The sequence below is a fragment of the Onychostoma macrolepis genome, chromosome 01 (assembly GCF_012432095.1).
Source record: "Onychostoma macrolepis isolate SWU-2019 chromosome 01, ASM1243209v1, whole genome shotgun sequence".
Taxonomy (NCBI): Eukaryota; Metazoa; Chordata; class Actinopteri; order Cypriniformes; family Cyprinidae; genus Onychostoma; species Onychostoma macrolepis.
Genome location: NC_081155.1, coordinates 30,845,786 through 30,859,433, shown reverse-complemented (window position 1 = coordinate 30,859,433; position 13,648 = coordinate 30,845,786). Strand labels below are relative to the sequence as shown.

The 13,648-nt window shown below is 36.8% G+C and overlaps 1 protein-coding gene across 8 annotated transcripts in view; it reads right to left on the bottom strand.

Annotated features, from left to right (window-relative positions):
- lrba (LPS responsive beige-like anchor protein) overlaps positions 1-13,648 on the bottom strand; it is a 275,213-nt gene that overhangs the window by 59,167 nt on the left and 202,398 nt on the right. For all 8 annotated transcript variants that reach the window (XM_058770127.1, XM_058770098.1, XM_058770136.1 and 5 more), the window contains exons 45-46: positions 12,611-12,730; positions 8,924-9,076 (exon numbers count right to left, since the gene is read on the bottom strand). In XM_058770127.1, the coding sequence (XP_058626110.1) occupies positions 8,924-9,076; positions 12,611-12,730 (273 nt within the window). The remainder of the gene's footprint in view (positions 1-8,923; positions 9,077-12,610; positions 12,731-13,648) is intronic.

Here is a 13,648-nt window from a genome sequence, read left to right as displayed (position 1 = left end):
ATAAATAAGACATTCTTTACACATACAGAACAACATGGAATCTCATTTTATATACTCTTCACTCTTTTCAGGAAACTGAGGTTACTTTTCAACACACTGCAGTTATCCATGGCATTCCTGTCCTGCTTGGGCACAAACACAGAGAGGAAAGGTCTTGCATGTTTATTTTTATGTTTTCTCTTGATTCAGCTATTGTGTTTACTTGATGACACAAGTTGACATTGCAATACATGTCAAAGGAGTTAGACAGTATGAGCAAATGTTTCTGTTACTATGTAAGTTAAAGTATATTGAGTGTGCATACTTTTTATTGTTTTAATGTGCTCCGGGAATATTCTTCTTCTCAGATGCTCTTTTGTTGGTTTTGATTACTTCTATTGTCCTCATTTTTAAGTCACTTTGGACAAAAGCGTCTGCTAAATGACTAAATTTACAACTCGCATTAAATTAACATTTTATTTGGGATTTTTTTTCTGATTCAAGCATTGCTAATGAACAACTATTACAAATGACCATGTTGATTTACATTTGTTTTCTGCATTTTGAAAAATAAATGTTTTGAAATGTGAATGAAGAGCTGTGTGTGTTTTTTTTAACTAGGTATAGCTATTTTCAGTGTTCCTCAGATCACAGATTCAATTAAGTTAACTAAACTTAAATGGCTTAAGTAAATACGACTTAAAATAAGTAAGGAACACTTTTAATATATTAGTAAATAAGACTTAAATTACACAATTCAATTAAGTTAAGATTACTTAATTGAATTAAGGCAAGGAGTTTGCACAATGTAATTAAAGGGATAGTTCACCCAAAAATGAAAATTCTGTCATCATTTACTAACCAAACCTGTATAAATTTCTTTGTTCTGCCGAACACAAAGGAAGATATTCTGAAGAAAGTTTGTAACCAGCCTGTTTTGGGGCACCATTGACTTCCATAGTAGGAAAAAAAAAAAATACTATGGAAGTCAATGGTGCCCCAGAACTGCTCTGTTTCCCACATTCTTCAGAATATCTTCCTTTGTGTTCAGCAGAACAAAGACAATCATACAGGTTTGGAACTACTTGAGGGTGAGTAAATGATGACAGAATTTTCATTTTTGGGTGAACTATCCCTTTACGTAAATTTAAATTACTTTTTACAGTGTACAACAAACACAGTGTGCCTCATGATGTCTGATTCACAAACAAATGACTCTTATGAACCAGTTCTTTTGATTGACTCACTAAAAAAGATTCAGGTAACTGTAGGGCTGGGCGATAAATTGATTTTATCGATTAACTCGAATGTGTAGTTTATGTTGATTTGTTTGAATGAAAATCGGTTTTCTCTTTAACATCCGCCGACGCTACCCTCTGGGCTCCCGTAGTCCCGAATGGTCTCAGCCCTTCCCCCGCGCGTTTGCCATATTAGAGTTTAGGTAGGGTTTCGTGATCCCCCCGCAATCCGCCGCATCCCAACGTGTTCGGAAAGAAAATGACGTGTACTGTGGAATGCGGATCCCTTAAAGCAGTGTTACTCATTGCGCAGCTCACGAGACTCATGCAGCTTGCCAAGCTTTAATTTGTGGCTCGCATGGCAGTAAATAATACGACGATATGAGCAAAACAGAGATTTCATTAAAAAAAAAAACATAAAAAAAAACAAGCAGGGCTATAACATAACCCATAAAAAACCTCACACCGTGTCTACACTGGACGCGAGCGTCGCGATGCGATCAGGGCTTTATGATTTCCGCGATGCGGAAAACGCGGATGGAATCGTGGAATCTAGTTATAAAAACAGAATGTACTGTATAACGCGGAATGTCATTGAATTTGTCAAAGTTTGGATGAATAAATCAAAAGTAGGTCATTACACTTAAATCAAATCGCGATATGAACTATTATCTGTAAATGTTAAGCTGCAAAAATACCATTTAAATATGAATCCTGCGTGTCTGGTTATGAATGAATGCACAGACGCGCAGTTTCGTTTACTGCACATACTGAAGCGTTTCAGCGTCTGCCGTCTCGCCAAATGAGGACATAGATACATGAACAACAGTCAGTGTCTGCTCTATTACAAATATATTTTTTTTTTAAATACCCAAAACAGCGGGATTACAAGATGGAAATATAGACTAGAAAGATATTTAAACTTGCTCTGCCCTTACATCCATGACATTGACTCATGTCAATATGGAGAATAAATACAAGATGGGAGGAAAATTTATATTTCTTTCCTTTGCAGTTTTATCATTGGGTGATCATCATACTGTATATAAAATTGCGGGATTCAGGGAGCCGCTATTATGCATTGCAACTGCTTTTGAATGCACGATTGCTTTTTAGTTTCACTTTCACTTGCGAGATTGGCGACCGTACGTCCGTGTTTATACTATGGAGCGGCAGTATTTACCACACATTTTACAAGATTAGATGTTTGTCAGTTTTGCTCATGATCTGCAAATCATTCGTCATCGTCCTGAGTCATCTCTCCTTACTCTGTTTATGTGGTAAGTGAAATTGTATGTACTGTAATGTAACTGTAACAGGCAACCGTTAGCAATAGTTATTCATTTTCCGTGCCTTTCTGAATACGGATTCACGCTTCGGGCAGACCCCCTAACCCCCACGATGTCATGATCCATTGTTTATCAGAACTACCTCCTATCTACTGAATAGCAAGATGTTAAACTTGTGTTTAAAGAAAACTTATCAAAAAGGGTCACATAATTTTATGTTTTGTGTTACATTTTATGTTATATGTTATGTTATGTTACATTTTCACTGTTTACAATGGCAGGGCCTGCCATCTTGTCTCTTTGGCTTGTTGTTTCTGATTGCACTTTAACCCCAAGGGGGAAATCCAGATCAAATCCCAGAAGGGAAAATCAAAACAAAATAAAGTTAAAAATAGTTTTGAACAATTTCTTTATCATCTGCAGATTGATTTTTATTAGGGGGGAAATAAATCGATTTAAATCGTAAATCGGATTTTTTGTGAAAAAATCGGGGATTTTTTTTTTAGACCATATCGCCCAGCCCTAGGTAACTGTATCAAACTAACAAGCAAGAATCTGACAGTGATCCATTCAAAGTAGTTACTAAGCTTACAAATGACTCCCTCTATGAATCTGTAAGCCATTTTTTTTTAATCATGTCCAAAAATAAACTGGGAATCGTTACTGTGATGTAAACTTTACGCTCGGCAGACTTAATATCAGTTAAATCAGAGACTACTTGCACATATTCACAATGTAAATGTCTTTGCAATAATTTACAATAATCAGTTAACAGTGGCAAGTAAATTAGTCAAATAAGAAACTATGAACTCAGTGAAGTGAAGCACATATTAAGTTCCTGTGTATGCACTATGTACTATAGGAGTATTACACTATGTACTATAAAGCAACTGTTTCACATACTAGATGATCTTCTAAAGATTGTGAAGCATAAAATAATTTTCATGTATATCTATGTGGATTTTTAACTACCGCATTGTTTTTTGATCAAACAGGTCTGCAATTTGCCAACTAAAAAAATATTTGGCAACCAAATGTTCTGTAAATGTTCTCTGAAAGTCATTTTCAGTGGTTGCCAGCTGTGATATGAGTTTCTGCAGTTTACACACTTTTAAACTCTAATAAGACCAGTATGATACTTTTCCAGTAAATGACCGTGTCTGTAAATTAGCTGATGAAAAACTGAACTGAGATATTAACTCTCTCACTCTATTGCTACATCATTCTCAATGTCAACACATGATAAGCAAGTACTGGTAAGTTAGTGTAACTGCATCAGCTTTCTTCTAGGCTGAAACCATCTCCCTTACAATGTTCAAAGAACCTTTTGAGGTATATGGAGAGCAACCTGGTCCAAGGTTAGTGCACAGTTAAGTCTACAATCACCTGCCACTGCTGCGGCCATATCTGGGTGAATATGTGATGAAGGTTTAGTCATGTATTGTGGAATGTTCTTTAGCATGACAGTGGCCAGAACTGACTTGTTATCTGGCGGGTGGGATCAAGTTCTTAACCTCTACCTCGACCCTGTGGTAAAAACAACAATCGCTGCTGATGTGAGTGTCATGTGACATCAGAAAGGGAGGGAAGGATATGAGGGGAGAGGGAGACAGAAATGTTTATATTTCAGCAGGGGTCTGTTTTAAATACCCACTTAATCCAACACACATCCTTAAACGTATGTATTTACAATGCTCATGAATCTTGCCCTGTGTGAGCACCGGTTAACACAACGGGACTCTGGGAGAAGACAGAGGAGTGGTGTAGCACTTAAAGGCATAGCTCACACAAAAATAAAAATTTTGCCATCATTTACTCACCCTTATGTCGTTCCATCTAAACCTGTATGAGTTTCTTTCATATGTTGAACATAAAAGAAGATATTTTGAAGAATGCTGGTAATCAAACAGTTGATGGTTCCCACTGACTTCCATAGTATTTCTTTCGTTACTATGGAAGTCAATGGGGACCAACAACTGTTTGGTTCTTCAAAATATTTTCTTTTGTGTTCAACACAAAAACTTATAAAGGCTTGGAACGACATGAGGGTGAGTAAATTATTATGAGTTACTATGATGAGTAAACTATTCCTTTAAGACAGCTTGGACAGAGTAGTGGAATGGCAGCGTTTGGAAAACCTGTTTGAATACAAACATTATTTTTAAATTTCTGCTTGGTTCTGCAAAAATTACACATTGCACATTTAAAGGGTTAGTTCACCCAAAAATGAAAATTATCATGTTATTTACTCACCCTCAAGCCATCCTAGGTGTATATTACTTTCTTCTTTCAGATTTTGTTCTGGCTCTTCTAAGCTCTATCATTGCAGTCAGCGGGTGTTTCTGTTCACTTTAATTTACGTATTTTGGACTGTGTAACAGAAACACCCACACACAGTAAATTTCCCGGTGTTAAATCAACTGGTTCCCATATGTACACCAAGCAGTGTTGATTTAACACTGGAGAATTTACTCTGCAGACTGCAATGATAGAGCTTAGAAGAACCAGGACAGTTTTGAATATTACTCTGATTGGATTCATCTGAAAGAAGAAAGTCATATACACCTACGATGCCTTGAGGGTGAATAAAACATGGAGTAATTTTCATTTTTGGGTGAACTAACCCTTTAAAGGTGTACTAAATGTTTTGAGTTTATGTTGCATTGGCTGATATGGCAGTAGTATTGGATCTATACTGACATCAAGCAAAAGTAGAAAAATTGTTTTCAGTTTTGATGTCATTTTAGAAATGAGTCATGTAAATCTCCATGTAAAACTGGAAATGACTATTTCGCAGCCAAAAAATAAAAATAAATAAATAAAAATGCTACTAAATCTACAGCATAAAATACACTGTGTGACTAATTTAGTCCAATTCCAGAATGAATGGATCTTCTGACCTTGAGCTTTTAGTGAATCAAAGGCATACAACACAACCAGTGTAGTGGTTCCCAAACAAATGATTCCTGAGTTACTCGAGTTAATAACCAAAGCATACAATGCCACCTCTGTAATCTGATTCTCAAATAAATGCTCTTCATGAGCCAATTCTTTGTAATGAATCAAAAGTATACAACACCAGTCTGATTTGTAAAATTGTTCCATGTCGGCGGTTACTTTTGGTTGAAGCATTTTAAGAACATGACTTACTATTAAGGTTATTTTGTATTATGTTTTAAGACATTATTTTGCTCTTTTAAGGATACACAGGTGCTCACAAAAACTGTGCACCAATTGTGAGTGCAGTTATTTCTGCAAGCACGCATTTAGCATGACTGGTGCAGATTGCAATTTAATTAGCTGTTAATCATCTATAGAACATAAATGACCATGTGTGTGCATCATGCTGTTTTCTGGCCATTAGTGACAGATGAGCTAAAGAGTGTAGCAGGCCATTAGCTCTCTGCTGCATGTGTCTGTCTCTGACTGAGTCTGTGCCCTCATTACAAATGTAGCCCATTGTAGCAGAGTAGAACAGCTGACATCCCCTAATGCCAGCTATAAGTCATCAGCGGTGCTCATGCCCACTTTACACACATACACACACACACACACACACACACACACACACAAGAAAGAGGAGCTCCTGTTAATGAGGGGTTTCTGGGATGTGTGTAAAGTAACTGCTGACAGAGACGGCATGTTTAAGAGATCAGAGCATTTTTTAGGATTATGAAAAGATAAACTGAAAAGTCTAATTACTGGAAAAGAGGATAAAACCTGTGGCTGTCCTTGCAGAAGAGGTTCTGCTGAGCTTTACTAAGAAGATTCAGCACAATGTTTACTCACACCAGCTGAACACAACCGCGGAGCACATGGAACCTTATGACTCACACGGTTCAATCATTACTTTCTCACTTACTTTTCTTGCACACTCAAACAAAGTCAAAAACTGATCAGAAGAGAAAGATCAAACTGAATTCACAAGTATCGCAAGTTTTAACATGTATGACCTATTTAGACAAGTTACAAAGAGATGCTCACAAAATAGGCACAGTACTATGCGCTAGGTCAGAATTGTCATAAGCGCAAAATTCCTTAAAACTGCTACTGCACCAATGACAATAAATACTTAATCATTTTAATAATATTATCACATGGCCAGAAAAGATTTAATGGCTTAACTATTATTATAAAATGTGCATAAAAGTAATAATAAATAATGAGTAGATGTGTCTAATTCTTTCTGCTCATTCTACTGTCTACTCAGTTTAGTCATTCTAAGTGTCAAATTTGACAATTTTAAAGGAATAGCTCGCATATTAAAAAAAAAAAAAAAAATTTAATTTAATAACAAATATTGTAATTAAAAAATAAATAAATAAACTTTAAAAATCAACAACAAAACTCCAGATCAAGTTTGTCAAATTATTAAGTTTAGTTAATGCAAAACAATTTTGGAACACTAATAATGAACTTTGCTTGTCCAGTTCCTATAATGTAATATGCTGTAATGACTAGTATACAGTCTGAGCTTCCATTACATGCATGTCCACCTACTTCACTCCCTGCTGCTCAGATCAATAGTGAATCTTCACACTGGACAAAGTCAGTCGATTCATGTTGTGTCTCATTGCGTGTGTTGCTGTGCACATTAAGACTAATTGAGTGCTGGACCTGGTAAAGGTGAGCTTTTGCAATGATCTGAGATCAGTTTTATAATTTCTTTGTTGTAGAAAAGTAAGGAAATGGAAACTAATTACAGATGCACCAGCTGCATTCTCTTATCTTTTTTATATTGCCAGGAACAGTATATTATGGGGATTTATAGGGTAGAGCTGAGAAGTAAGCATCAAACTGATCTGAGAGCAGTTTTGAGGTAAGAATGGTCAGAACATAGGGAGGGATCAGTGCTGGCTAGCTGTCAAAAATTGAAGATAAACCTCTCTCACGCTATTTGTAACTCTAAGAATGAAGATACATTTTTCTCATGTTATTTGTAGGTTAAGTTTTTTTTTCTACATTTTTGCTATGTCACACCATAGAACACAGTCCAATTTTTATGTCAACTACCCATATACACTATTGTTTAAAAGTTTGTGCTCAGTTAGATTTTTTAAATGTTTTTTTGAAAGTTTCTTATGCTCAACAAGGCTGCATTAATCAAAAGTACAGTAAAACTGTAATAAACTGAAATATTACTACAACTTAAAATAACCATTTCTTATTTTAATATATTGTAAAATGTAATTTATTCCAGTGATGGCAAAGTTGAATTTTCTTCAGTATTTTTCAGTAGAATTTTCTTCAATATTTTTGGTGGAAACTGTGGTTTTTTATGCATTGTTGATGAACAGAAAGTTTATCATATACTGAACATTATGTAACTATTCATGGTTTGAAGAGAACAAAAGAACCAAACTAAACAATAAGTTGCTAATGCATTGATGTCACTCTCTTTTGTACACTGACAGCTCATTTGAGGAAACAGATACATGTTTTTACTGAATTGCATTTTTTTCTTCACCACAATTACTCCCCTTTCGGTCCATGGGTAACCCACACATTGTGGTCCTAGAAAGCACATGGTCTTCAGTATAAACAAAACACACTAAAATGTCCAGTAACCAAATAAATAAATTTAAAAATTTAAAAAATCCCTAAATAAAAAGTGAGTTAATGGCCTTGTTCACAGTCACTCCCATATTTAAATTTAAATTCAAAAACTTGTCACTGTGTGCATGGTCTACTTTGCTAATATTACAAAGCAACACAATTTTAAAACAATATTGGTAGAGGATGACAGCTTAAAATATTCCAAAAAATATGATACCTTTGACTCGTATGACAACAAAGGATCTCGTTATATTAATGTGGACTGACTACAAGCTGCCCATGCAGTTAGTTTAGATTGTGTCAGAACATTTGACACACTGTACAGAAGCACTGTCATGCAATTTAATGACAGGCAGAGTCTGTGATATAAGGCAGTGACACCAATTAATGCAGCACCAGTGCTGTTCACAACAGTGCCATCAGTACAACTGTGACTACTACTTTTCTATAGCATGTACACACATCAAAGAGAAACCAGCATTTTCTGATAGTGATCAAACAACTAAAGTCTGTGCAACCCTACACACAGACTTAGTGAAGTGTGTGAACGTCTGTGTGCATGTCAGAACAGTGACACTGGATGAGGGGGTTGTGTGTGTGTGTGTGAGACGCAGAAAGAGATGATTAATGGGAGAGTCAGACTGATATCAGAGTTGTAATTATCAGCATAAAACAGGTCACAGCATTAGTGCGCACACACACACACACACACACACAAATAGACACAAAGAGCCAGACATGCTGGCCAGAACCACTCGCAATCAGCACTTTAACAGCATTTAATAAGGGAGATAAAGAAAGATGGAGAGAGAGAGAGCGAAAGGGAAAGAAAAGAAATGGAGACACAGAGAGTGAACGTACGAGTCGGTTGATGCGTACGAACTCCTCAGGACTCTTGGCCCAGGGCGGCAGCTCCACATCTGACACCACCGTCCCTTCATCCATCACTCCCAGGTTGTAATTATTGGAGTTGACAAACATCTCTGGGAGGTAATAGAACTCAGGGATCAACTCCTGTGAGAGAGACAGAAAAAAGGCATATTTAACTATAAATTTCAAATTATTAACTGATAAAATAATTAGTTTAGGGCTTGCAATCAATTTTAAATATTTAATCTTAATTAATTTCATAACATTTTGGTACATGATGTTAACAAATGCAGATCCTTTAAGAAAGAAAACTAACATATACAATATATATATATATATATATATATATATATATATATATATATATATATATATATATATATATATATACACTAAATTATTATACACACACACACACACACACACATATATATATATATATATATGTGTGTGTGTGTGTACTGTATAATATGTATAAAATGTGTAAATAAAATATGTATATAATGCATAAAAATGTTGCCAAAATGTCAAACATATGAGGATGAAGTTTGCAGAATGATTTGAAAAACTGAATAAATGTGCAAATTACATTTAAAAAATGATAAGCATTATGGTAAACATTAAATTAATTGCATCAACACAGTGATTTTGACATTCCTAAATTAGACATATTTGACAATCAAAAATAATTATTCAAAATAATTCACCAAATGACATTCAATAATTCATTACAAACAAGAAAGTAAACAAGGAAGCAAAGCTGATTATTGTGCAAAGCAGATGCATCCAGTTTCAAGTATTTCTAGATATCTATACAATATAACAGCTCATTAAATGGGACTCAGGACTGGAGGAATCAGTTATTCCTTCTTTGAATCTTTAGCCTTTAATCTGTGCCACGCTGCCACTCTGAGTGAAAGATGCAGTTGGAGCTACTCTAGTTTAATATCCAATTTAAAGTCTTCACAGAAAGAATGACTGCATGTCATCCTGAAAGAACATTAAAACAGCAGTGCAGAGGCACGCTGCAGTCAAAGCATGGTAAACAGTACTAGATCTCTTTCTCATTTATAAAATGCATGGGCATTGTTCTTAATTCTCATTACACAGTGTTTGGAGGAAACTATCATTCTTGCTGCTCTTGCTACAGCGCTCAAACGTGACATTTAATTTGATAACTTTATTACAATATCTGACCCTGTCGTTCTTAGGATTCTGTAAATCAGTGGATAAAGTGGATAAACCCATGGAGGAGCAAATTAATTAAATATGACATGTTGGCCTAATGGTGAAACATTTTCGCCTTAAATGGGTCTTTCCTGTTATACAGCAACTTGTAAACTTGAAAAGAAAATGAATATGCCTGTATTCCTCTAAAAGGGTATGCTATAAAATATTCTTCTAAAAGGTATACCTGGCTTTCTGAAATCTGCTTTGGTCAAGCTTATTATATAACATGGTTATATGAGACAAAATGGATTCTTAAAGTTGTTTCAATGGAGAGGAATAAACTCGGGGTCTAAATGTAAAAATATCAGCCATCAAATTAAAATTGTTAACTTTTACTTGGTATTGGTCTGAATTTCTAGTTCAGTCTATTTCATCATTCTCTCTGCATTTTATTATGTCCTATAGTGTGCAGCTATTCATGCTCTCACACACATACACACACTCTCTATGAAAGTGTTAAGTTAGTCCTAGGAGGATAAACATGCTCTTGCTCTGCAGAAACATGACTCCCTTGGGAGAACCATCTAACTGACAATCCATCACTCACTCTGTAGTCACAGACCAATCAAGTTCTGTCTCACATCCAAATTAATCTATGGTTTTCTGTGAAAAGTCCATTAAATAGAGCAAAAACCACATGGTTAATGTTTCTATGTAGAAGAATAACATTTTAGGTTTAAATTTAAACAAACATATAAGAATAAATAAAACTTTACCTATTTAATATAACATAGCATGCAAATTTAATGAGTATTGTGTATATACAACACAGCTCCTCAGTGCGAGTGGCCAATTAGGTGAGCAAACAAAAGGTGGAAGTTCAAAACTAGCCTCCTGCCTCATTTCTTTCTGGTTCTCTCTATAAAACCGAAGTCTTTAAAACAAAAAGGTCACGGTTTTACAATGGCACCAGGCGCCCTGAGGTTCATGTATGGAGCCTGGCGTAAATTTGGCGTCTTCATTGGCGGCACAAAGACCCACAGCCACTTAACCAGTGGTGGGAGGGGGTGGGGGGGGGGGAGACCAAGGCCGGGGTTCGGGAGGAGCTATTATGTGCAATGGCCCTTGAGCAGAACTGGTCATAGGGCAAAACCTGTGATCCAAAATCCTGTCCTGCTGCGGGTCAGTAGAGAGGGGTGCCCCTGGGCCCGCTCTTAGGTCCTCTCTGATTCCCCTGAGGGGAAACTTTCAGTGTCCACACTGCTTTCAGCCTAGTGCACGGGGGTCAGGGGATGGAGGTTAAAGGTCAGGCCAGAGTTTGCCTGGCTAGAGACAGACAGGATCAGCGTGGCTTTAGGCCATTATAGCTCTCTTTAGCCTAGACACAAAAACTGCTAAAGGCTTTTCACCCCTTGGTTGAATGAGGGGGGTGTTTCTAAATGTGGGGGGACTGCTGTGCTTTTTGTTTTTTTAAGAAAAAGGGATAACAGCATGGCAAATTGATACATTATTACATTTGAAGGTACTTCTTTGCTTCTCATTTGCACCTATCAGACCTTTTTTGCAGGGTTAAGAAAAGTGAAACATGTTTGAAATGTTCCACAGCTTCAAAGTCAAATAAACTAAAGTGATTTCCAGGTTTTTAGTCAAGTCCTCCATTTGGTTTTGATGCACACCAACCCTGTTATGCTGATCCACAGTGACAAGCTCACACAGAAACCAAACTGGGCTTTGAGTGAGCTTTCGGTATCAAGTGTGACCATGTAATGTGAGCCACATGTCTTATTACCAAATGAGCACAATCAGCCCCTGAAAAACACCAGAATGCAACGAGCATGCTAACAAAATCGCTGTCTGTTGTAATGAATATTTCAAGAGGTCTGGACATTTGTTAAAGCCAATGCCGAACACTCTGAGGGCCTCTGAGTGTGCAGTTGGGATTGCTGTCTGACTTTGGTTTGGGGCCGAACGACAAAAGGTTCAACTGAGGGTTAGAGTGTTATGAAAGGTTTCGCAAGAGAGAGTGTAAGGGGGGAAAGGGGGGGAAGTTTGAAATCAAGATTAGTTTAAAGCTTTGATCAAGGACCCTTGACGCTTTCATAGTAGCATGACAAGGATTGGTTGTGACCGTACATGTGCTAGGGCCAGTTTTTATGGAAAGGTGATGGGGGCAGCCGGGCAGAGAGCTGCAGTGTCTCCATGACAACTGCCCTCACACCAAGTCCCAGCAAGCTCCAGTTACCAAGAGGAAGTCAACTCACTAGAGAAACGTCTAATCATGTAATAGCCTCCACATTTGTGAAAAACAAAATGTCAGTGGAAGGCAAAAAAACAAATCCAAGGACCGACTGATGCCTGAATAAGAGGAAATAAGCATAAGTACAGCTCTGTGCACGTGAATGAATATGGATTCACGACAATAAATGAAAATGTAAAAAAAAAAAACCATTTCTAAGGTAATATGACTCACAAAGCATTTCTGAGTGTCATGCACATATGTTGACATACCTTCACGTCAGACGTGTCCCTCTGGCAGTTTCTCCAGGCTCTGGACACTGAAGAGAAAGTGCGATCTGCGTGGTCAAATTTCCCACCTTGGAAATTCAGGAAGAATGTCGTGAAAGGCTCCTGAGAATAGAAGAGAACGAAAAAATATGGACTTTCCACACACATTCACGCTAAAATGAGTATTAAAAAGTCATGTTAGGGCCTAAAACAACTACAGGGCAAATTCCATTAAGCACAGATCATGTATTTAATAACTATGAGTCTGCTTTGATCAGTGTTTAGCCTGCAATTTTAACATTTTTCAATATGTGCAACCAGACCGGTATCTCTTATTTGGCTTCGATGCCTGCTGTTCATAACAAAGCCTTATACAATATGATCCTAATTTGTGTGCACTAAATGACATCCTCTTCCCCAAAAGAGGGACCTGAATGCTAAAGAAACCTGTTATTAACCCTGGTCAGACAGTAAAGCCTTTACAAGTGCATTATTTGTTCTTTTCTAATCATGCTTAATCTTGTTTGTGCAGAATCAATAGGTGGTTCTTTTGAAACAATACCTCCCCGATGAGACGGACGCAATTAAGAGTGAATAGCACCCCGGTAAGCTACACCATGAAAGAAAAATACCCTAATTACGCAGAGGCTTTTGGGTGCTTGACTGAATTTAACACCCTCCTTTTTTCTGTCAAGAGCCTCAATATCACGAGGTTGCTGATTTGTGCTATGGTACATGAATTAGGGTGTTTGGTGAAGTGGATTTGGGATAAGCCTGATAATAATGGGATGGGATCAATACAATGGGCCAACAGGGAATGGCAATGAAAGTGAAAAACTGTAACAATTACAGTGATGGCCAGGAATGGGTTAGTGACCTCTAGCTCTCTCTTTCTCTTTGTGAGTAGAATTTATAAGGAATATGCGAATGCTCTAAACATTAAAACTAAATAAAACACAGACCTAATGTAAAGTAACTGACGCTGTACAAAGGCTTCGATAGGACCATGGGACTTTATAACTGTAAAACTAATACAGAACT